This window comes from Pan paniscus, chromosome 7 (assembly GCF_029289425.2).
Source record: "Pan paniscus chromosome 7, NHGRI_mPanPan1-v2.0_pri, whole genome shotgun sequence".
Lineage (NCBI taxonomy): Eukaryota > Metazoa > Chordata > Mammalia > Primates > Hominidae > Pan > Pan paniscus.
Genome location: NC_073256.2, coordinates 38,645,033 through 38,666,760, shown reverse-complemented (window position 1 = coordinate 38,666,760; position 21,728 = coordinate 38,645,033). Strand labels below are relative to the sequence as shown.

The window sequence follows — 21,728 nt, the reverse complement described above, 5'->3', positions numbered from 1 at the left end:
GGAGACCCCAGACTTGGCCAGCCTGTGAATACTAGCACGGTTACAGTAAACTGAGAAAATATACCTATTTGATCTAATATGTATTATCCCTATAATATATGACTATGTATTAGAAACATGCCCAAATAGTACGTAATCCATAAACGATAGTTACTGTTATTGTTGCTGTTATTCTTATTATTGCCCAACATGTGATGATTCTTAGTCTATACCTGCTTTCCCAGGCCCTCAGTTTCCCAAAATCATGATTTCCCAATTTTTGGGGGGCATCCCCAGTTAGGTGCTGTCTCGGAACATTCCTGTGAGGCTGCTTTACCCAAGCCCTCTGCCTCTAGTGCACTCTATTGGACACAGTTACACTATGCCAGAGGCTGTCAACCCTCAGAGTTCTAACACTGTACCTAATTAGGGTGGAGGGCATGGTGGCAGCATTGTCACCTGGACTCCAAAAAGGATGTTGCCTTATGCCCAGAGTCTTGCAAATATCTTTATTAATACAGTTCCTCCATCTTTTGGCCCTAACCCCCTCATTCCCTAGAGGCTCAGGCCACAGGCCCTGCATGTAAGTGGGGGGCAGTGTGCCATGCTCCCTGTAGGGAGTGGACAGTGGCACCCCAGAGATGTCCACCTCCTAATCCTGGAACCTGTGAGTATGTTGCCTTGGTAGTCCCCTATGGTAAAAGGGACTTTGCAGATATGATTAAGGATCTTGAGATGGGGAGGTGATCTTGGAATATCTGGGTGGGCCCAGGGTCATCCCGTGAGTCCTTACAAGTGAAAGAGGGAGGCAGAAGGCTCAGAGTCAGAGGGAGAGTTGAATATGCATTGCTAGTAGCTTTGAGGGTAAAAGTGGCTAGGAGCCAAGAAATGCAGGAGATCTCTGGAAGCTGGAAAAGGCAAGGAAACAACCATCCCCCAGAATCTCCAGAAGGAATGCAGCCCTGTCGACACCTTCATTTTAACCCGGTGTGATGTATTTTGGACTTCTGACCTCCAGAACGGCAAGATACTAAATACGTGTTGTTTTAAGCCACCAGATTGTAGTAATTTGTCACAGCAGCAAACTATAGCAATGAATACATTCTGCTGATGTCTTTGTTTCCTATCCCTATTTCTCGCTCTAGGTTTACATTTTAAAACTGTTTCCATCTAGGCCGCACGCTGTGGCTCGCGTCTGTAATTCCAGCACTTTGAGAGGCCAAGGCAGGAGGATCACTTGAGGTCAGGAGTTCGAGACCAGCCTGGCCAACATGGTGAAACCCTGTCTCTACTAAAAATACAAAAATTAGCTGAGCATGATGGCATGCACCTGTAATCCCAGCTACTCAGGAGGTTGAGATTAGAGGATTGCTTGAACCCAGGTGGTGGAGGTTGCAGTGAGCCAAGAACATGCCACTGCACTCTAGCCTGGGTGACAGAGCGAGACTCTGTCTCAAAAATAAAAAAAATAAAATTAAAAAACTATTTTCTTTTTTTTTAGCGTTAAATCGAAAGTTCCCTAGTTAATTCCCACAATTAGGAGGGGCCCACCAGTTCCACAAATAGGAAATCTCTGCACTGCTCTTGCTCATAAAGTGTATTTGCTTTTTCATAAATTGTTTATGTTCTTTGAGCCACCAATGGTTTAATGTCAGAATAATATAGATCATTAGAGCCTCTCAAGATCCCACAAGGAACTGCACTTTCTCCTGTAGTTAACCATCCAGTCATCCATGCAAGAAATATTTATTGGATGCTACCATGTATCAGGCACTGAGCCAGTATTGAGATGTGAAGACACAGTGCATAATCTAAGCCTTTACAGAGGCCACAGATGTTGGGTTTTTATGGCTTGAGAACAACATACATTGTTTCTTTCCAGGAAGCTAACTGGGGTACATGGAGCCACTTTGACTAAGTAGCAAGGAACAGGAACTGCACACTGGTTCCATCTTGGCTTCCAATTTGTATTCAGACCCAGGCAATAGTTAAAGAGTTCGATGATAGATAAGCACAGATGCAAAACAGTGCAGTCCAGTGCCTCTTTGCTTAGGCTAATATCTGCCCTCTCTTTATCCTCTCCAGCCCTGCCTTCCTGCCTTTGACGCAGGGAGCTAAGGGTCTGAATGAACCCTGTTGGAGGTTGCAATTAAATCTTTGTGGACAAAGGCACACACATGCACACATACACAGAATCCTCAGATAACAGGAGGCAATAAATCCAACAGCACATCCACGTTCAGAGAACAGCGTCCCTGCTGTCTTGCTAACAGCTGCCAATACCTCACTGAGTGCCTCACACCAACATGGGCTCCAAGGTAAGATTTTTCTCTCTCCGGACAAATTTAATCTTTCCTTGTGATTTGTGTCTCTCTCAGAGGATTTTGACTGTTAAGTAAAGTTTACTATTGATTTGTTGGCAAATTCCTGGTTTTGTTTGTTTTTGTTTTGGGATTTGGGTGTGTGTGTTTCTCTCTCTTTGTAGTACTTACTTCATTCACTATGTTTTTTAATTTTCCATGGCTTGTCTTTTATTCTTATCCATACATATCCTAAGTCAATTTGTATTCAGAAATACCTCATTTATACAGAGAAATGAAGGATCTTAAGTAATTGCATGCATTTACTGGTTAAAACTTAACTGAGAATTTGGTTCACTTAGGACCTTGGTCACATTAATCTGTAGTAGTGAGAGGGTTCTTCCAGCCCTGGGCTTAGAACAGAGTACCTCAGTGTTTGGGATACTCCCAACACCTGAGGCTGACTACTGAATTTCAGTGATAATCATTTAAAATTATTTACTTCTTTAATTACAGAAGTAGCTCATTATTGAATATTTAGAAATACACAGAAGATAACTGAAGTCATTGATTATAAATAACTGGCATTTGAGTATCTCTCTACTCTCTCAAAAATGTGCCCATATATTTATATTTAGACAATTGAGATAAAGCTGAAAACACAGTTTAATTCCCCTTTTTTACTTAACATTATAGTAATAGTATTTTCTGTATCATTAAAATTATTTGAAAATATAATTTTTAAGAGCTGCTTAATAATCCACCATTAACATGTTTGACTTTTTTCACTAAGAAAAATAATTCTGCAATTGATCATTTTGAGTATAAGTCTTTGGCTGCATCTCTGACCTTTTTTCTTTTTTAGGATGGGTTCCTTGTAGTAGAGTTACTAAGTCAAAGAGTATACAATTTTTAGGGCCCGATAGATTTCATGATGGTAATCTATTTTAAAATTTAAATGAGTGATATTGTTGATACCACAACAGAAGCCACGTCAAAGAAAATGAAATTCTCCCCAGAAACTCTTATTACTTGAAGTTTGACAAGGTACTGTGACTTAATGCTGACTAATGATATGAAATCCTAAATAGAAAACTAATCATGAAAGTCAATATTTTATTTTCACAGATGAAGGCATCTTTCTGATCAGGGGTTTGTAGGTCAAACAAAAGAATGAGCGTGCTTCTAGAACCACAGAGCAAGGGAACATGGTAGAGGATAAGCCGGCAAGTTGAAAAGCTTGGGATTTCATCCCAGTTTGACACTAACTGTGCAACCCCAAACAAATCTCCTAACCTCCAGAGGCTCGGGTTTCTTGTCTATGAGATGAAGGTTGGTCTACATCAGTGTTTCTCAGTGGGCAGCCCAAGTGAAACTGTGCCACATGAAATATTTTGGGGTAGCACCTAGAACAAAGGCCATACTTTTTTTGCATGCCACATAAAATAACTTTTTGAAACATGATATCAATATCTATGTTGGTTTTAAAAATTTTTTGAGAGTTAGGGGTCTTGCTATGTTGTCCAGGCTGAACTCAAACTCCTGGGCTCAAGATATCCTCCCACCTCAGCCTCCCAAGTAACTGAGACTCCAGGCACATCCCACCATACCTGGCAGTATCTCAATATTTTAAAAGAGTGGATCTAGAGGAAAAAGATGAAGTAAATGATAGTACAGGTAGTCCTCAGATATGACATAAACCATCAAGGTGATAGGCAAATAAATGTTGGATGTTTGAAAAACACAGGGTTAAGTGATCTGTAGAGCATCTATTTTTATCTGGATTTATACCTAGCCATTAAATTCAAGGGAAATTAATGGCTAGATATAAATCCAGACATAAATAGCTAGTAAGCGATGCTTACCAGGAAGGCATTCTGGGAACCAGGTAGAGTTATTGAGATTTATAAGAAGTGAACAGTGATACAGACACGGAGATGTTTCCAAATATCATCCTACTACTTGCAACCCTTTGCACTTTTCGTTTTAGTAGTGAGTTTCATTCGTCTGGGCAGACTCCCTCCCCTCTTCCATAAAGGCTTCAGGAGACCTGTAGCTGTCACAGGACCTTCCCTAAGAGCCCGCAGGGGAAGACTGCCCCAGCCCGGCCATCACCATGCTCCGGACCATTCTGGATGCTCCCCAGCGGTTGCTGAAGGAGGGGAGAGCGTCCCGGCAGCTGGTGCTGGTGGTGGTATTCGTCGCTCTGCTCCTGGACAACATGCTGTTTACTGTGGTGGGTACGTTTGGGAGTCTTTGTGCTGAGGGTTAATTTGCTGTGGGCCCCAGCAGGCAGTGTACACCCTGCTTGAGTTCAACAGTGAATCCATCTGAGAATTTTCCTTTTTATTCTCAAAAACACACAGAGGTTGTTGGAGACTGGAAAAAAAGCCCTGCAGAAAATGGAGTCTGACACTTGTCAAACACAGCTAAAAGACTCAGGAGGTTCAAAGAGCAGGAGGTCCAGAGAGGGTCTGACTGGAGAAGAGGATGGCCCGGAGCCAGAACTGGCTGTGCTTTTCTTTCTCCCCAAACTGTCTTCTCAAGGTGCTAATGACTCCAAGTGCCTCTGAGGCAGCGAGTTCTTCTCACAGGGGTGCCTTTCTGGCCTCTGCTCTATAAAAACAGCATATTTTATTTGGATATCCGATTTCTTATCAAGACCTTGCCTTACTTGTGGTTCTTTCCCTCAGAATCCTGCTTTTTTTAGTTGATACTCTCCTAATCATTACATTAAGTTATACCCTTGTATAAATAGGCACTAAAAGGTTTCTCCTCTTGGGTAAAACATATGTTTTTAAATAAGGATCTTTCTGAGACAAGTTGTTAATCCAATACAATCACTTCTCATTATTCATAGTTCTGTAGTTATAGTTATACTCTATAAAGTCGCTGCAAACACTGAATTAGTGAATACTGAATCAATGCTCCCGGGGAAACACACACACATACACACACACACACACACACAATTATAATCTTAAATCTTAAATATCATGGTACATCCTATTTTCTTTATAAAAGAGAAAAAGAAGTTCCGAAGTGTTAAGTGATTTGCCCAAGGCCTCTCCACTAACAGGTGCCAGGGTTGGGATTCCAACCCTGTCCAGGGGTCCCAGAGCTGAGGCTCCTCTGCCCTTCCTCCTCCCATCCCCTCCTGTAGCCAGGTCTGTGTGAGAGCTGGACATGTCTGTGAAATGTCGTGGTAGCTCAGTGAGTGTTGATTTGGGGGGGTTACATGTCAATCTAAGTGAGTAGGAGAGTTAGCCAATGTGGAAACCATGAACAATGAGGACTAACTATATAAGGTCAGAATTTAGCTACTTTAGCTAATAGGATAACTTGGGCAGGCACAGTCTTTTAGTAGGTTTTAACCATGCCACTCCAGACACCAGCCTTGGGCATAAGGCTGAACTTCATCATAGTCCCCTGATCCTAGTAGTAGTAAGATGACATCTGTCCTTAGCCCCCATCACCTGTCCTCCTTGACTTTCAGTAGAATTGACATCTGTCCTTAGCCCCTTGAGCTTCAGTGGTAAGATGACATCAGTCCTTAGCCCCCATCACCTGTCCTCTTTGACTTTCAGTGCCAATTGTGCCCACCTTCCTGTATGACATGGAGTTCAAAGAAGTCAACTCTTCTCTGCACCTCGGCCATGCCGGAAGTTCCCCACATGCCCTCGCCTCTCCTGCCTTTTCCACCATCTTCTCCTTCTTCGACAACAACACCGTGGCTGTTGAAGAAAGCATGCCTAGTGGAATAGCATGGATGAATGACACTGCCAGCACCATCCCACCTCCAGCCACTGAAGCCATCTCTGCTCATAAAAACAACTGCTTGCAAGGCACAGAATTCTTGGAGGAAGAGAATACCCGGGTCGGGATTCTGTTTGCTTCAAAGGCTGTGATGCAACTTCTGGTCAACCCATTTGTGGGCCCTCTCACCAACAGGTATCTCACTGGGTGCAGTGCCCTGCAGGGTACACAGGAGTAGGAGGACTAGAAAAGTATAGAAAGGGGGTTGGAAGGGAAAAAGAAGAAATACTCACTTGTATGGTTCCCCAGGGGAGTCAGCTATTTGGAAAGCTCGTTACTCAAAGAATAACATGTTACTGATGAAATGTTACGGGATCAGATTTTCTTAGTGATATATTCAGTATTGAGTACCAAGAAGAGAACCATGAACAGCAGTGTGCTGTGATGTTATATCAGTCACCTGGAGCATGGCTTGAATGGGAGAAGGGTATGAATGGGACAGTCCTGTTGTAATCTAGAGCACTGGCTTCCCAGGAGTTGTATTTAGGATTATTCTGATATTTTCAAGAGATATACACTCTACCTAGGCTATCCTTTCTGGAAATGAGAATTTTGGCCCTGATCTATTGTCATATCTGCATGTTTGTTTGTTTGCTCATACTCATCCACATGTCCTATTTCATCTCCACACTACATTCAGAGGCATGTTTTACCATACACCCAAATAGCTGCGTTTCTGCTCCCACTTACATTTAAAAATGTAGTCCAAGTATGTGAGTGCCTGTTGGAATTGTATCTTTTTTTTTTCAATTCCCTTTTAGGATTGGATATCATATCCCCATGTTTGCTGGCTTTGTTATCATGTTTCTCTCCACAGTTAGTAAGTAATTTGCTTCCTCTTTTCTTCCCTTCACTGATTACCTTTGATTTTATCAAGTGAATGCGGTGTAGATAGCAGGGTAACCTAGAATGTAATTAGGCATCTGACTAAGCAGACTGGAATATTGGTTTAAATGCTCTGCTGTTTTTGTTATGTGGACTAGAACAGTAGTGACAATTCAGTCTAGTTGGAATTGGTCTATTCTGCTATAGAAGAACAGATATTTTATTCACTTCACTTCAGCTGGACATAATGAGAGCTGTTTGAATATGTATGCTACGGTGTGTGTGTGTGTGTGTGTGTGTGTGTGTGTGTGTGTTATATGCATCCGTAATCCCTTGAGCAAGTTTAATACAAACTTTCCATCTATAAGAAGCAATGATATTATTTTGTTATGCCATGGTAAAGGGCAACTCACAAAAAAATGGAAATTGGACAATAACATCTGGAAAATTCCAAAAAGCCTACTGCTTTTCAGTTAAGGGCTTTAAAGGTTAAGCTTAGAAAAGTAAATTTGCTAAAGAAACAAGAAAGACAAAGACAAATACTCCATCCAGGATCAGCTAAATGTTTCTAATAAAATGGAGATGGGATAAACACAGTACACGAGAAAAGTAAGTCTGGAAATTGATGCTGAGAAGTAAAGGAAGAAGGAATGAAAAGGGTTAGCATTAGCAGGTTAAGGCAGGGGAAGGCAGCCTGTGGATCCAGCCTTGGTTCCCGATGGCCCTGCTGATCCTCTGCTCTCCCACAACACACCTCCTTCTCCCTTGCGTTTTTCTTTTCTTTTCTTTTTTAATTATACTTTAAGTTCTAGGGTACATGTGCACAGCGTGCAGGTTTGTTACGTATGTATACATGTGCCATGTTGGTGTACTGCACCCATTAACTCATCATTTACATTAGGTATATCTCCTAATGCTATCCCTCCCCTCTCCCCCGACTCCATGACAGGCCCTGGTGTGTGATGTTCCCCTTCCAGTGTCCATGTGTTCTCTGTTCAATTCCCACCTATGAGTGAGAACATGCCTCTCATTTTTCTTATTACCTTTCTGTTCCTTGTCTACTTTCTGTCTTTCTCTTCCTCAACTTTTCTTCTTTCCCAGCACAGAACTTGATTCCTAGCAACCCAATATTTAACAAGAATTTGTTGCATTCTGGGCTGGAAGGCTGCAAAGTGCAAGAACCTGAGATGTGAGGTTCTCTCTGAGAACTACGTCTTGTTTGTGAAATTTTAGTGAACTTAAAGAAAATGAAGAAATTCAAATTAGCACTGTTCATGGAACTTCTAGAAGTTCAGACTATGTTAGACAGCAAATTTAAAAATAATAAGATGCCAGGTGCCCTATTTCATCAAATGAGGCTTAAGATTTATTCCAAACAACTTTATGCAGTGCATGTATAATGCCCAGATGGCCTTAGTCACATAAAGAATGAAAAGACATGATTCCAGCTATCAGAAGTGTATATGATGGTTGCCTGGGGAGACATGAGACACACACTGAGAAGTAAGACAATGCGCTGTGCTAGTGGATCTGAGATGTTTTAGCATGATATCCTTGCCTGATTCTCTGCCAAGAATTCATGTGTTAAAAGCTTTACTTTTAAAGTAAACTGTATATGTTAAGTAATTATTGTTTAACTTTTACCAAACTATATATGTTAAATAATTATTATTTCCATAGGATAGCTGTGTTGCTATATGGAGTTGGCCTAATTCTAACCAAAAGAAAATACATTTGATGTTTAGGGTATCCTTGTCCAGTGTTCTAAAAAATACTTAAAAGAGATTGTTGATGCCCGTTACTACCCTTAACCCCTCCACCCCCCAACTAGGAGCCATGCCTAATGTAATCAAGAGTGAAATGGTGGCCCATGTAAAGGGTCCAAAGGGAAAAAAATAATTGCTTTGGTCTTCCTAAATAGAATGACCAACTCTCCTGGTTTGCCTAGAATTGAGGGGTGTCTTAGTCCATTTAGCATTGCTATAAAGGAATACCTGAGGCTGGGTCATTTATATTAGAAAGAGGTTTGTTGGCTCATGGTTCTGCAGGCTCTACAAGAAGCATGACACCAGCATCTGCTTCTGGTGCGGGCCTCAGGGAGCTTCCACTCATGGTGGAAGGTGAAGGGGAGCTGGCTGTGCAGAGATGAGAGAGGAAGCAAGAGAGAGGAGAGGGAGGTGCCAGCCTTTTTTTAACCAGCAGCTCTTGAGAGAACTGTAGAGTGAGAACTCACTCACCACCAAAGGAAGACATTAAAGTATTCATGAGCGATCCTTCCCCATAACCCAAACACCTTCCACTGGGCCCCATCTCCAACACTGGGGATCAAATTTCAACATGAGATTTGGTGGGGACAAACCACCCATGTCCACACTGTAGTGAGGGGCTTCCCAGGATGTAAGACTTCCTGTTTTTGTGGGGTATTTTGAGTTTCAGTTTTAAAAACAAGGAAGTTCTGGGCAGACCAAGATGAGTGGGTCACTCTATTCTCAAAGGACATTGGGAGAGTAGACAGAAAAGACTGGAAATAACAAAGTCTGAGAAAAGATGCTGGTGGCCAGGAAAGAAGACACCAAGAATGTGCATCTTTGGGAGACAAGGAGAAGTTCAGTGTGATCATGTCTGCCGGGAAGTAATGGGAGAAGATTAAAAACACAACCAAAGACATCTGTAATGAATGGGCAAAGGGATTACAATTCTTCTGATTCAGACACTTCGAGGAGATTATTCTTACCCTAGGAGACATTATTCTGGAATTGGAGGTGAGACATGTCTGGACTTAACTACCCTGACCACCAGCACCCTCTGATTTAGTTTTGTGTTGCGGGAAGTCAGGGACCCTGAATGGAAGGACCTGCTGAAGCCATGACAGAAGAACATAAATCATGAAGATTTCATGGACATTTATTAGTTCCCCAAATTAATACTTTTATAATTTCTCACACCTGTCTTTACTGCAATCTCTGAACATAAAATTGTGAAGATTTCATGGACATTTATCACTTCCCCAATTATCAATACTCTTATAATTTCCTATGCCTGTCTTTACTTTAATCTCTTAATCCCATCATCTTCGTAAACTGAGGATGTATGTCGACTCAGGACCCTGTGAGGATTGCGTTAACTGCACAAATTGTTCGTAAAGCGTGTGTGTTTGAACAATATGAGATCTCGGCACCTTGAAAAAAGAATAGGATAATGGAGATGTTCAGGGAACAAGGGAGATAACCATTAGGTCTGACTGCCTGGGAGCCTGGCAGGACGGAGCCATATTTCTCTTATTGTTTTGGATGACATATTCCTGTTGGTTCTCAGTTTCCTGGGTGTCCATCTTCAACAGACTGACTCTCTTCGAGGACAATAACTAGATGTTATTTTTATTTTGCATTTGCTACAGAGTCTAGCAGAGCTGCGCATTCAGTATAATTTAATACATGCTGATTTTGTCTGGTTAAAAGATCGTTCAATATAAGATATAAAAAAGGATCTGATTGTATCACAAGATATTATTTTCTACCCGATTCCTATAATCCTCGAAGCACCTACTTACTGTCACTGTACTCCAGATGATCCTGTGGGACCCAGCAATGGTAAAGACCAGATCTGGGTGTTGCACATGGATGATCCAGGAGTATGATCTAAGAACCAGTTTCCAGCCTAGTACACTGAGCTTCATGGACATCCCTCATTTCAGTGGACAGAACGTTGGGCTCTTGGCAAGAGATGTGCAGACTCAGCCTTCCATCTGCTGTGTGGTGACTTGGTTTACACTTCTGTGGTTTCTCAGTTTTCTTGCCATTTAAAAAGCAAAACTGAGGAGTGGGAGATTGAAAAGACAACTCAAAAAACAGGGAACAGTCATCATGCTTTATTAAAAACTTATGCATCATGACTCATATCTGCAGTATCACGGGCATGTTCTCTGGCGGCTGGGGAAGCAAAGACAATTTGCTAACTGCAGTTATCTTGCTCTTCTCTCTGCCCAGTGTTTGCTTTTTCTGGGACCTATACTCTACTCTTTGTGGCCCGAACCCTTCAAGGCATTGGATCTTCATTTTCGTCTGTTGCAGGTAACACTGGCAACTCATCATGCACACACACATGCAGGCATGCACACACACACATCTCTTACTACCTCAGATCCTATATTTACATGGAGAAATTAAGGAAAATGTCACCTGGATAGGTAGAAATTGTGATTCAGAAATAAGGGAATTGGGCTGGGCACAGTGGCTCACACCTGTAACCCCTGCACTTTGGGAGGCCAAGGCAGGAGGATAGCTTGAATCTAGGAGTCTGAGACCAACCCGGGCAACATGGGCAACATAGTGAGAGCCCTATTTCTATTAAAAAAAAAGAGAGAATAAGTTAGCCAGGCATGGTGGTGTGCACCTGTGGTCCCAGCTACTTGGGAGGCTAAAGTGGGAGGACGGCTTGAGCCTGGGTGGTCAAGGCTGCAGTGAGCCATGATTGTGCCTCTGCACTTCAGCCTGGGTGACAGAGCTAGACCCTAACTCAAAAAAAAAAAAAAAGAAAGAAAGGAATTACAGAGTTTCTAACAGGGTCCATAGATCTCTGAGCCTGACATAACTTCCTCTGCTAATATTCAGATGCAGCTAGCTCAGGTCAGAGCAAGCCTCCAGTGAAGCCATGAAGAAGGGCAGGCTTTTATTTAGTGCCACTCAATGGTCCTTTGTCTGTCCCCCTCTTAGTACTTTATAGGAATAATCATGTTAATACTACTGGTAACACCAGTACAGTTTTCAAAGTGCTGGTGAATACAATATCTAATGCAATCCTATGAAGTTGGCATTTTATGCCATTTTACCCATGGCTATGAAGGCCAGAGAGTCCAGCTGCCGTAAAGCACCAGCCCACACTTTCTTCCAGGTCTCCAGTGCTTTCCTGCTCTTCCCTGGGCACCCCTGTTAAATAGAATGGTCTCTGTGTGCCTAGATTTTCCTTTCCCTGATCTGCTCTGTAACCCCTCATTTTGGGAAACGTGCTAGGAAATGATAAAATGTTATGAAACATGGTATAATCAGACAATGGATTTTCTATGTTATCCTTCCCAGAGGCCTTGCACTATCAGCAATATTCTGAACAGGAGTGGACAATGTGGGGGCTTGGGGGACTAGGGAGGGTATTACTTGAAAAATACTATGGGTTAAGTTTTGCAAAACCCCTCAAACTGAAACTCTAGCTAAGATTGTCACTGAAGAGATAACAGGGTGGGACCAAGGGCTCTGAGAGGCAGATAGAAGCCCCCCAGGGGGCCAGCTGCATCTGTAACTCTCTGCGTAGGTCTTGGAATGCTGGCCAGTGTCTACACTGACGACCATGAGAGAGGACGAGCCATGGGAACTGCTCTGGGGGGCCTGGCCTTGGGGTTGCTGGGTAAGTGGCACCAGCTGGAGCTCTGGGTTCGGGAGGGTGGGACTCTAGGAAGCAGGTGTTCCCGAGGTGTAGAAGACGAGTATTTTCCTTCCCTTGTTGGCCTCATCCTATTTCAACTCCTTTAGAAATATCACTGAGAAAAGGTTAAATTTCCTTCTCCTTAAGAAGCTGGGAAACACATAAACGTCGGAGAAAGGTCCGGAAGCCCAGCCTGTTGGAGGAAGTGAGCCTCCCCGATTTAGAGGCCACTGCTTCGCCTCGGTTCCCAAGCACACAGCACCAGAGCATGGCTGCTGCCAGATGCTCTGCTAAATCTGTTACACGCATAATCTCTTTTATTCCTCACCACCAGGAATGAATGGAGGAATGATTTTCCCCATTATAGAGATGAAAATAAGAATGGCGAAAACACCATCCAAGATCACACAGCTAGGAAACGCCACAGCCAGGATACAGACTCCGATTTTCTGGGCTTGGAAACCCAAGCTCCAAACGATAAAATTATCCTTTCTTTGAGGCTCCTCCCTCATACAACTTAATTGACAAGCTACATGCTTTCACTTATTACATGCCAAGCACAGTGCCAGTACTGTAGGGTGGGAAGCCCCAGGCATAGTTCCTGCCCTCTAGGAGCTTACAAGCTCATCGAAAACAAAACACTTGAAATTTCTTCCCCGGCCTATGCCCCACCCTCTAGCCCCATGGGAAGCAGAGGAAACAGAATCCCTGTTATTTGTTAGTATCCATCAACCCAAATGCCCAAGCTAAACCCTGTGCATCTTGAAATCCTTTATCATGTCCCAAATGAATAAGCTCCCAAATGAACAAGCTTGTTAGATCCTCAACAGCCACTCCTGGCTCCTTGTCACTTCTGGGTTAGAATCTGGCAGCATCCTCCCTCTTGTGTACTCCCTCCTTCCACCACGATGCTGCCTGAACAATCTTCCTGAGCCCAGAGCAGGTGGTGTTTCTCACCTGATGTTTCTCCATAGGCCGCAAGGCCAAGTACATGACTCATCTGCATATACAAGGTTCCTGCATATGCAAGGCTCTACTTTTCTCCTCGCAAATATTCATACTCTGCTAACACCCGCTTTCTTCTTTTTCTTCTCCAACTACACACTCTTTTCTGACACCTCTGTGGTCTTCACACAAGCTTCTTCCCCTCCAGATACTCTACACTTGGCAAAGCCCTCGTGGCTGCCTGAACTTCCTGAGACATTGACTGTGCTTTCATTGCATGCAACATTTTACTGTCAAACTTTCACCATGCTTTAATTATTTGTGTCCCTCCCTACACACACACACACACACACGCACGCGCACACACACACACACATAACACTTCCTCCACTAGAAAGTGGGCTTGATGGGGACAGGGATCATGTCTCCATCTCTGAATTCCCAGAGCCTCAGGTGGAGCTTAGCCCCTAGCAGGCCTTCTGCAAATGCTCACGGGGTAAATATGGATAATTCTCACTGCAAAGGACTCACCCTCACCTCTGGAATCTGTGTCTCCTTTGCCTCTCCAGTGGGAGCTCCCTTTGGAAGTGTAATGTACGAGTTTGTTGGGAAGTCTGCACCCTTCCTCATCCTGGCCTTCCTGGCACTACTGGATGGAGGTAAGTCACCATCAGAGCCTCCAGCAGGTGACAGCCCAGGTCAGGTTGGGAATGCATTATGTTGTAGTGTCAGTCTTCACTAAGAATGGGCGGTTTGGACATGTTTTGATGGATCAAGGACTGCCCCATTGTAGAAAAGAAAGAAGAAACTCAGGGAGTTAAATTTATGCATAATAGGGTGGTAGCACTACAGCTGTTATTGGAGCCCCCAGCTAATCAGTAGACACGCTGAACTGTCTCACCTTCTTTGTTTCTTAGCACTCCAGCTTTGCATCCTACAGCCTTCCAAAGTCTCTCCTGAGGTAAGCAGACACAAAGCTCCATTTCTAACAGTTATACAGGATGGCTGAATGCAGGAACCCAGGCATGCCTGCCAAACCATAAGAAGAAAAGTGAAGAGGAATAGGGTCAGCGAAAGTGAGAACTGTGTTTGGATTCCAGGATAGGGTTACATTTCAGTTAGTGTGGGGGATAGTGACGTATTTGGCTTGATGTTGGACAAAGATGGTGGAAGAGCCTTGTGCATAATCAAAGAAGCCATAGAGAATCTATCTATCTATCTATATATATTTGACACATATATGGGGTGTGTATATATATATTCATGTATATCTGGAGATCTCCATATATATATATATGTGCACACACACGTGTAATTATAGCTAGGAGATAATGACATTGGGGACTGAGTATTCGGAGCTGTAACATCATCTCAGAGATGAAGGCTGTGGGGGCCACCTAGACAACCTCTTCTGCAATAAAAGACATCCTCTGTGAATATCCCTAACTGTCATTCTGTCACAGTTAATAAATATCAGAGTTGGTACTTGTTTGACTCTAAGCCAAAAACGGCTCTGGAAAACCCATATCCCACCACGAAGGAAAAAAAGTAAGAAAGTGCATCAAGTGTAAAAATGTTTGATCTAAAGGCCTTGACTTTGCATTCCACAGTTTGTCAAGGTATTCCGGAAGTCATGACACTAACACCTCATCATTCTTCAGGGCTTTTCACGCACCAGGAGCTCAGCTTAGTGCACCATCTATGCTGCATCTTACACATTCCATGAAATAAGTACAATTTTTAGCCTCACTCTACAGATAATGAAATCGAGGGTGAACAGAGAAGCATCTGAAAGAATTTGAAACTATGACATAATCAATACTTTTAGAGTGCCAATTCCCCCAGAGCAACTAGAAGCCTCCTGCAGTCTCCTGAGATGCTCTGCTCTTTACAGACTGGCTTTAGGAGTAGGATGTCTGGGTCCTGGAGAAGGAAGTCATAACCACCACCCATCCAGGACTCCTCAGGGAAAGGAGCACCAAATACCCTCTGCACAGGCTCCCAGGCCTGGCATATGCTTGGGCCCAGCACCCCTCCAGCCCTGGCCCAGGCATAGGGACACTCATCCAGGTGGTTCAGCCACTGTTTATTATTAACTGTGCAGCAGTGGTGAATTACTCAGCAAGTAAATCCAGCTTGAGATTCCAGGAAAGTGAGGCACCCATAAATATCTACTTTTTTGAGACAGAGTCTTGCTCTGTCACACAGGCTGGAGTACAGTGGGGCGATCTCAGCTCACTGCAACCTCTGCCTCCTGGGTTCAAATGATTCTCCTGTGTCAGCCTCCCAAGTAGCTGGGATTACAAGCACGCGCCACCATGCCCAGCTAATTTTTATGTTTTTAGTAGAGACAGGATTTCACCATGTTGGCCAGGCTGGTCTCGAACTCCTGAGCTCAAGTGATCCATCCGCCTCAGCCTCCCAAAGTGCTGGGATTGTAGGCATGAGCCACCGCACCCAGCCCGTTCTCTCTCTTTCTAACAAATATACATTATTATTATTATTACTAATGTGTTGAGCCAGTTGACAGTAGATTGATTGTATCATTCCCTTACCCCTTGATACTTTAGAGCATTTTCCCTAAGAACAGGATTATTTCTTTATGTAATGTCAATGGAGCTATCAAATTCAGGAAATTTAACATGGATATAATACTTTAGTCTAATTTGCCATGCCTACTCTGATTGTGTCAATTATTCCGATAATGTCTTCCATGGAAGTCTTTTTTTCTCTAATGCAGAGCCCAGTCCATGACTGTGTAAGACATTTATGTATCACACCTCTCTAGCCTCTTTTAATCTGGAAAAGTTCTCAGCCTTTATCTTTCATGACATTGACATTTGTGACAATTATCTATAGGGTATTCCTAAATTTGGTTTGTCTGATGTTTCTTCATGATACCGTAGCCTTCTGAGTTTCATGTCTGGAGGTATTTAATGCCCGTCACCTCTCAGTGGTGATGTCCATTTTGATCACTGGGTCAAGGTGTTGTCTGGGTCTCTTGTGTAGTTATTACTTCTTCACCTTGTAACTAATACATAACCTGTGGGAGATGTTGTAAAGTCATATAAATCTCCTACTCCTCCTTAAATTTCCTTTCTGCCTAGATTTGTTATCCATTGATGATTCTTGACTGACCCAATCTTTACTATAATGTTTACAAAATACTGGTTTTTCTAGTTCACAAATTCATCCAAATCATCAGCTGGCACTTTGCTGTAAGGAATAGCCATTCCTCCAAGGCAGGCGGATCACTTGAGACCAGGAGTTTGCGACCAGCCTGGCCAACATGGCAAAACCCTGTCTCTGCTAAAAGTACAAAAAAATTAGCTGGGCATGGTGGTGCACACCGTAATCCCAGCTACTCAGGAGGCTGAGGCAGGAGAATCCCTTGAACCTAGGAGGTGGAGGTTGCAGTAAGCCACTGCACTCCAGCCTGGGTGACAAAGTAAGACTCTGTCTCAAAAAAAAATACTCTAAAAAACAAAAAAGCAATAGCCATTCCTTTCTTACTCTCTTTATATGTATATATTTATAAATATTTATACCTAATGGGTATATAATAATTTTATGTACATGTGATTATGTTCACAAAAAACTTAAAAAACATTTATTTATCTGATATTATCAGTGTAGAATCATGGAGTCCTATTTTTGTAGTTCATCACTCTATTTATTTACTTGTTTAATTTTTTTTTGGAGACAGGGCCTCTTTCTGTGACTGAGGCTGAAGTGTAGAGGTGTGATCATGGCTCACTGTAGCCTCCAACTCTTGGGTTCAAGTGACCCTCTTGCCTCAGCTTCTTGAGTAGCTGAGACTACACAGGCATGCCACCACACCCAGCTTAACTTTTTATAGAGACGGGGTCTGCATGTTTTGCCCAGGCTGGCCTTGAACTCCTGGCCTCCCGTCCTTAATTATTTTGATGCTCAAATTGTCCTAGATTTGACAAGTCAAAGCCCATTAACTGGTTGCTGTGTCATTTTAACATACCTTCATTGTTTTTTGAGTAATGTTTTACTTTTTGATACAAAAATATGTCCTACGTTCATCTTGTACTTTCCCTGTCTCAGCCCTGAATTCATTTCCCCAAGGAGCCCAGGTTCTTGTTAGTAGGGAATGGTGTTTAGAAACCAAACTATGGGGCCGGGCGGGGTGGTTCACGCCTGTAATCCCAGCAGTTTGGGAGGCCGAGGCAGGCGGATCATGAGGTCAGGAGATTGAGACCATCCTGGCTAACACAGTGAAATCCCGTCTCTACTAAAAATACAAAAAAATGAGCCAGGCATGGTGGTGGGTGCCTGTAGTCCCAGCTACTCAGGAGGCTGAGGCAGGAGAATGGCATGAACCCGGGAGGAGGAGCTTGCACTGAGCCAAGATCATGCCACTGCACTCCAGTCTGGGCTACAGAGCAAGACTCTGTCTCAAAAAAACAAACAAACAAAAAAAACCAAAAAAACCAAAAAAACTATGGGGACTCAATGTGCTCTTTGCCATTGGGGTCACCTTGTTTCCCTGTCGTCTTGATGACAGAGCTAATACACACACACGAGTTTGTACTGAGACCTCCACTTCCAGCCCAACTCCACGGGATTTTTCCCTGCTTGCCCCATTCCATACATGTATTCTTCTTCTTTCAAAGTAAGAAATTTGTGTCCCCCTATTATACAAATAGGTGAAACACCTATTATACAAATAGCTGAAACACCTATTATACAAATAGATAAAAAAATTTACTTACTTGTATAATTCTATAATACTTACCCATGCCATTACAAAAAACAAAGCTACCGAGAAATATTCAAGACTTTTTCAGTTCTTTTTCCCTTAGACTTAATGAATATAGCCAAATACTGTATCTAGAAATTACCGTACTTCCATTAGTTCTTTTTTCCACCTTTAGTGTGATTATATAATGTGTGATACATTTGAAATTCATTTGCATCCATTTGTGGGTTTTTTTTTTTTTTTGGCATTTAGTTTTAGTTTTTTTTCTCCATTCTGGCTAATTATCTTAGTCTGTTCAAGCTGCCAGAACAAAATACTACAGATTGGGTAGCTTAAACAACACATATTTATTTTCTCACGACTGGAGGCTGAACGTCCGTGGTCAAGGTACTGTTGAGGGTTGGTTTCTGGTGAGGCCTCTCTTCCTGGCTTGCAGACAGCCACCTTCTCAGTGTGTCCTCACATGGCCTTTACTCAGTGTGCATGCACAGAGGAAGAGAGCCCTGATGTCCCTTCCTCTTTTTATAAGGAAAACAGATTTTCAGATTAGAGCCCCACTCTTATGACCTCATTTAACTTTAATTACCTCCCTGAAGATACTGTCTCCAAACACAGTCATATTAGGTTGGGACTTCAACATACTAATTTGACTAAGGTGGGGGGACTCCATTCAGCTCATAACACTAAAATAATTATTTTTTAATATATAGGACATTACCACCTAAAAGTCAAAATGATTCAAAAAGGTGTACTCAGAAAGTGTCAATCCCTCCAGTCTTTCTAACCCTCCCCCTCTCCCATCCCTACCACTCGTAGGTAACCAATTTTAATGCCTTCTGGTTTGTCTTTCCTGTGTCTTAGTGTTTTTTCCTCAAAATAAATTGCTTATGTGTTTTGTTATTTTTCTCTTTTCTATTACATGAAAGGCAGCACAGTATGTATTCCTTTTTTTGCGTTCTCCTTTCTTTCTCAATAATATGTCCTGAAAATTACTCTACTAGTTCACAGAATCTTTCCTTATTATTTTCCACCTGTGTGGTATATATATATATATATATATATACACACACACACACACCCAATTGTGTGTGTGTACACAATGGTACACAATAGTGTGTGCGCCATATTTTATTCCATCTCCTATGTTTAGGTAGTTTGCAGTATTTTATAGTTATAAATAGTGCTGTAATTTGCATGACTGCATGTTTATAATGTTGGCATTTATCTTTAGAGTCAATTCCTAGAAGTGGGACTGTTGGGTCAAAGGGTTTATTGTACTTTTAAATGTATATTTTAATGATTTACATCAGTGTCTTTACTTCGAATAATAATTGGGTAAGCGAATGATCTTTTTAGTTTTAGGATCTCTAAATTTATCAATCCACTATTGTGTGTATGCAGAGAGGGTTATCATACCAAAATGATCCAATCTATTACAAGATAGAATGTAGTAAACACCATGAAGGATTAGGACATAGTGTTCAGGATGTTTGGAAGAGAGAGAAGCCCCAGCTACTGAGTCAGGGAGCACTCTGGAAAAGAAGGAGCCATTTAAGCTTGACTTTAAAGAGTGGGTAGAACATGGAACTATGGAGAAGCTCAGAACGTGTAGTTTAGGCAAAGGCAATAATGATGGCTGAGGCACTGCTGGGATGCATGGAAAGAGGGTGGGGTGACCAAGTTTAGATGAGAGTGTGTCCTGATGAGAGTGGGTCCTGGATGTTTAGGCTGTATTTTAACCCTGCTTCTTCTACCTTAGTTCAGTGCGGCTCAACATGATCAGAATGAAGAATTCAGAAAGCTTGAGAGGCTTTCTGAGTTATGGCTTCTGTGCTTGCTTTTGGGATTCGGTGCTCTGCCTGTGGTTCTCCCAGGACAAATATTAGTACCAGGGAGATCTAGTGGAAACCAGGAGTCCAGACATCTATTGTCCAACCCTGACCTTGCTACCAATCCACTCTGACCTTGTTGATGGTCACGTGAAGTCAGGAATCATGGCTGGAATATGTTGCTTCTCTATCTGTGACTATTACAGTGCCTACCTTGCACACAGGAGGGGTCCTGCCTCCAGCTTCCTCTGTGGCATCAGACAAGTCACTTTCTCTCCCTGTACTGGGGTTCCTGGTCTCTGCAGTAAAGGAGCTGCTGTAAATGGTCTCTAAGCCCATAATTGTACTTTCTCAGATTCTGTGAAAATAGGAGAGATGTATGCACTGTACAAATGGATATTTTTTGTTATCCATGTTCTCAGAGTGCCAAGGGGACTCCGCTCTTTATGCTTCTCAAAGACCCTTACATCCTGGTGGCTGCAGGTAAGCTGGCGATGACCTCCCATTGGGCGGGGAGTGTCTGGGCTTCAAGCAGCCACGGCTGCTCACAGAATGGTCTCCCCAGGGTCCATCTGCTTTGCCAACATGGGAGTGGCCATCCTGGAGCCCACACTGCCCATCTGGATGATGCAGACCATGTGCTCCCCCAAGTGGCAGCTGGGTAAGTGACCTCAGCCCCCCCGCTCAGGGCCTGGCAGGAGGAGGTTGGTGCCATGAGTCCTTTCGTTCAGTGTCACACAGGGACAACATGCTTCCTTTGTAGAATGACCTCCCACGTCCACACCCATGAATCAAGCCCAAGCGGGTGTGTGGTGCCTCAGAGAAGCAGCCTGAGAAAGGGGAGGGTGGGAGAGGATGAAAGGGGCTATGGAGAGGTCACATACCTAGCTGTGTAGTAGGATGATTAATGATTTCCAGTCCAAAGATTCAGGTTTTGGTTTCAGCTTCTTTGATTTTCTGTGAAAACTTGTGCAGATGCCTTGAACCCTCTGAGCATCACTTTTCTCATTGCTAAAATGAGCATCAAAATACTATCTAGCTCAAGAGAAATTGGATGAATAAATGACATATGAGGTGAAAATGCTTTGTACCCTGTACAATATTAATGTGCACTATTACCACCCACCTTCTTCTCCCTTCAGCTCCTCATCCTCAACACTACCCTTTGGTTATCTTTTTTACCTCTAAAAAGGGGTGTATGTAGCACTCACTTAGGAAAAGCTATTGGCCCAGGAGAGAGGGCTCCAGCTTCCTTTGTTCATGCAGCAACTTAGAGAGGAGCTTGGAGAGGAGGAACTAGCCCTTCCCAGGAGCCCTGAGGAAAGAGGACAGGGAAGGCTACGTGCAAATTGCTCCATCACTGCAGGGAGGAGAGGCTTACGGGGCCAGAGGGGAAGCTGATAAGAACATGATATAGTTCAGCATGCAATAAAAAGCACTAAATCTAATTTTGGGGGGACAATTCTAAGCAAGACTCCCAGCTGCACTCCTAGTGCCAAATTGAATTTTTATGGGTTGCAAGTGCTTTTGACCATGACGATTAATTGAGTTAGTCGGTATTCAGTGCAGATAATTCATCGCCTGCCCTAAGGCTCTGGCCACTCAGGGTGTCGATACTAGTGAGCAGCTACAACACAGAGTAGCTCCTCCCCAGCAGCCTAGGGACCATTCTCAGTTGCCAGTTACCAATTACTCAGTTACCAGTCACTCAGTTACCACCATCTTTTACAGCTTCCTCAATGCTATCTGGTCTGTAAAGTCTGACATCAAAGGTTGTCCAACAACTACATCAGAATCACCTACAGAGCTTGTTAAAACTCTGATTGCTGGGGGACAGCAATTCAGTCAAAACAAGTTTTCATCCCTAGTAATTTTGCAGGTGATTCTAAT

The 21,728-nt window shown here is 42.9% G+C and overlaps 1 protein-coding gene across 2 annotated transcripts in view; it reads left to right on the top strand.

The window, feature by feature from the left end:
• The first annotated feature begins 4,272 nt into the window (after positions 1 to 4,272).
• SLC18A1 (solute carrier family 18 member A1) overlaps positions 4,273 to 21,728 on the top strand; it is a 36,301-nt gene continuing 18,845 nt past the window's right edge. For both annotated transcript variants that reach the window (XM_034965732.3, XM_055116348.2), the window contains exons 1-9: positions 4,273 to 4,519; positions 5,867 to 6,230; positions 6,857 to 6,915; positions 10,907 to 10,990; positions 12,225 to 12,317; positions 13,850 to 13,939; positions 14,198 to 14,241; positions 20,261 to 20,321; positions 20,404 to 20,499. In XM_034965732.3, coding sequence (XP_034821623.2) covers positions 4,396 to 4,519; positions 5,867 to 6,230; positions 6,857 to 6,915; positions 10,907 to 10,990; positions 12,225 to 12,317; positions 13,850 to 13,939; positions 14,198 to 14,241; positions 20,261 to 20,321; positions 20,404 to 20,499 — 1,015 coding nt within the window. In that variant the 5' untranslated portion in view covers positions 4,273 to 4,395. The remainder of the gene's footprint in view (positions 4,520 to 5,866; positions 6,231 to 6,856; positions 6,916 to 10,906; positions 10,991 to 12,224; positions 12,318 to 13,849; positions 13,940 to 14,197; positions 14,242 to 20,260; positions 20,322 to 20,403; positions 20,500 to 21,728) is intronic.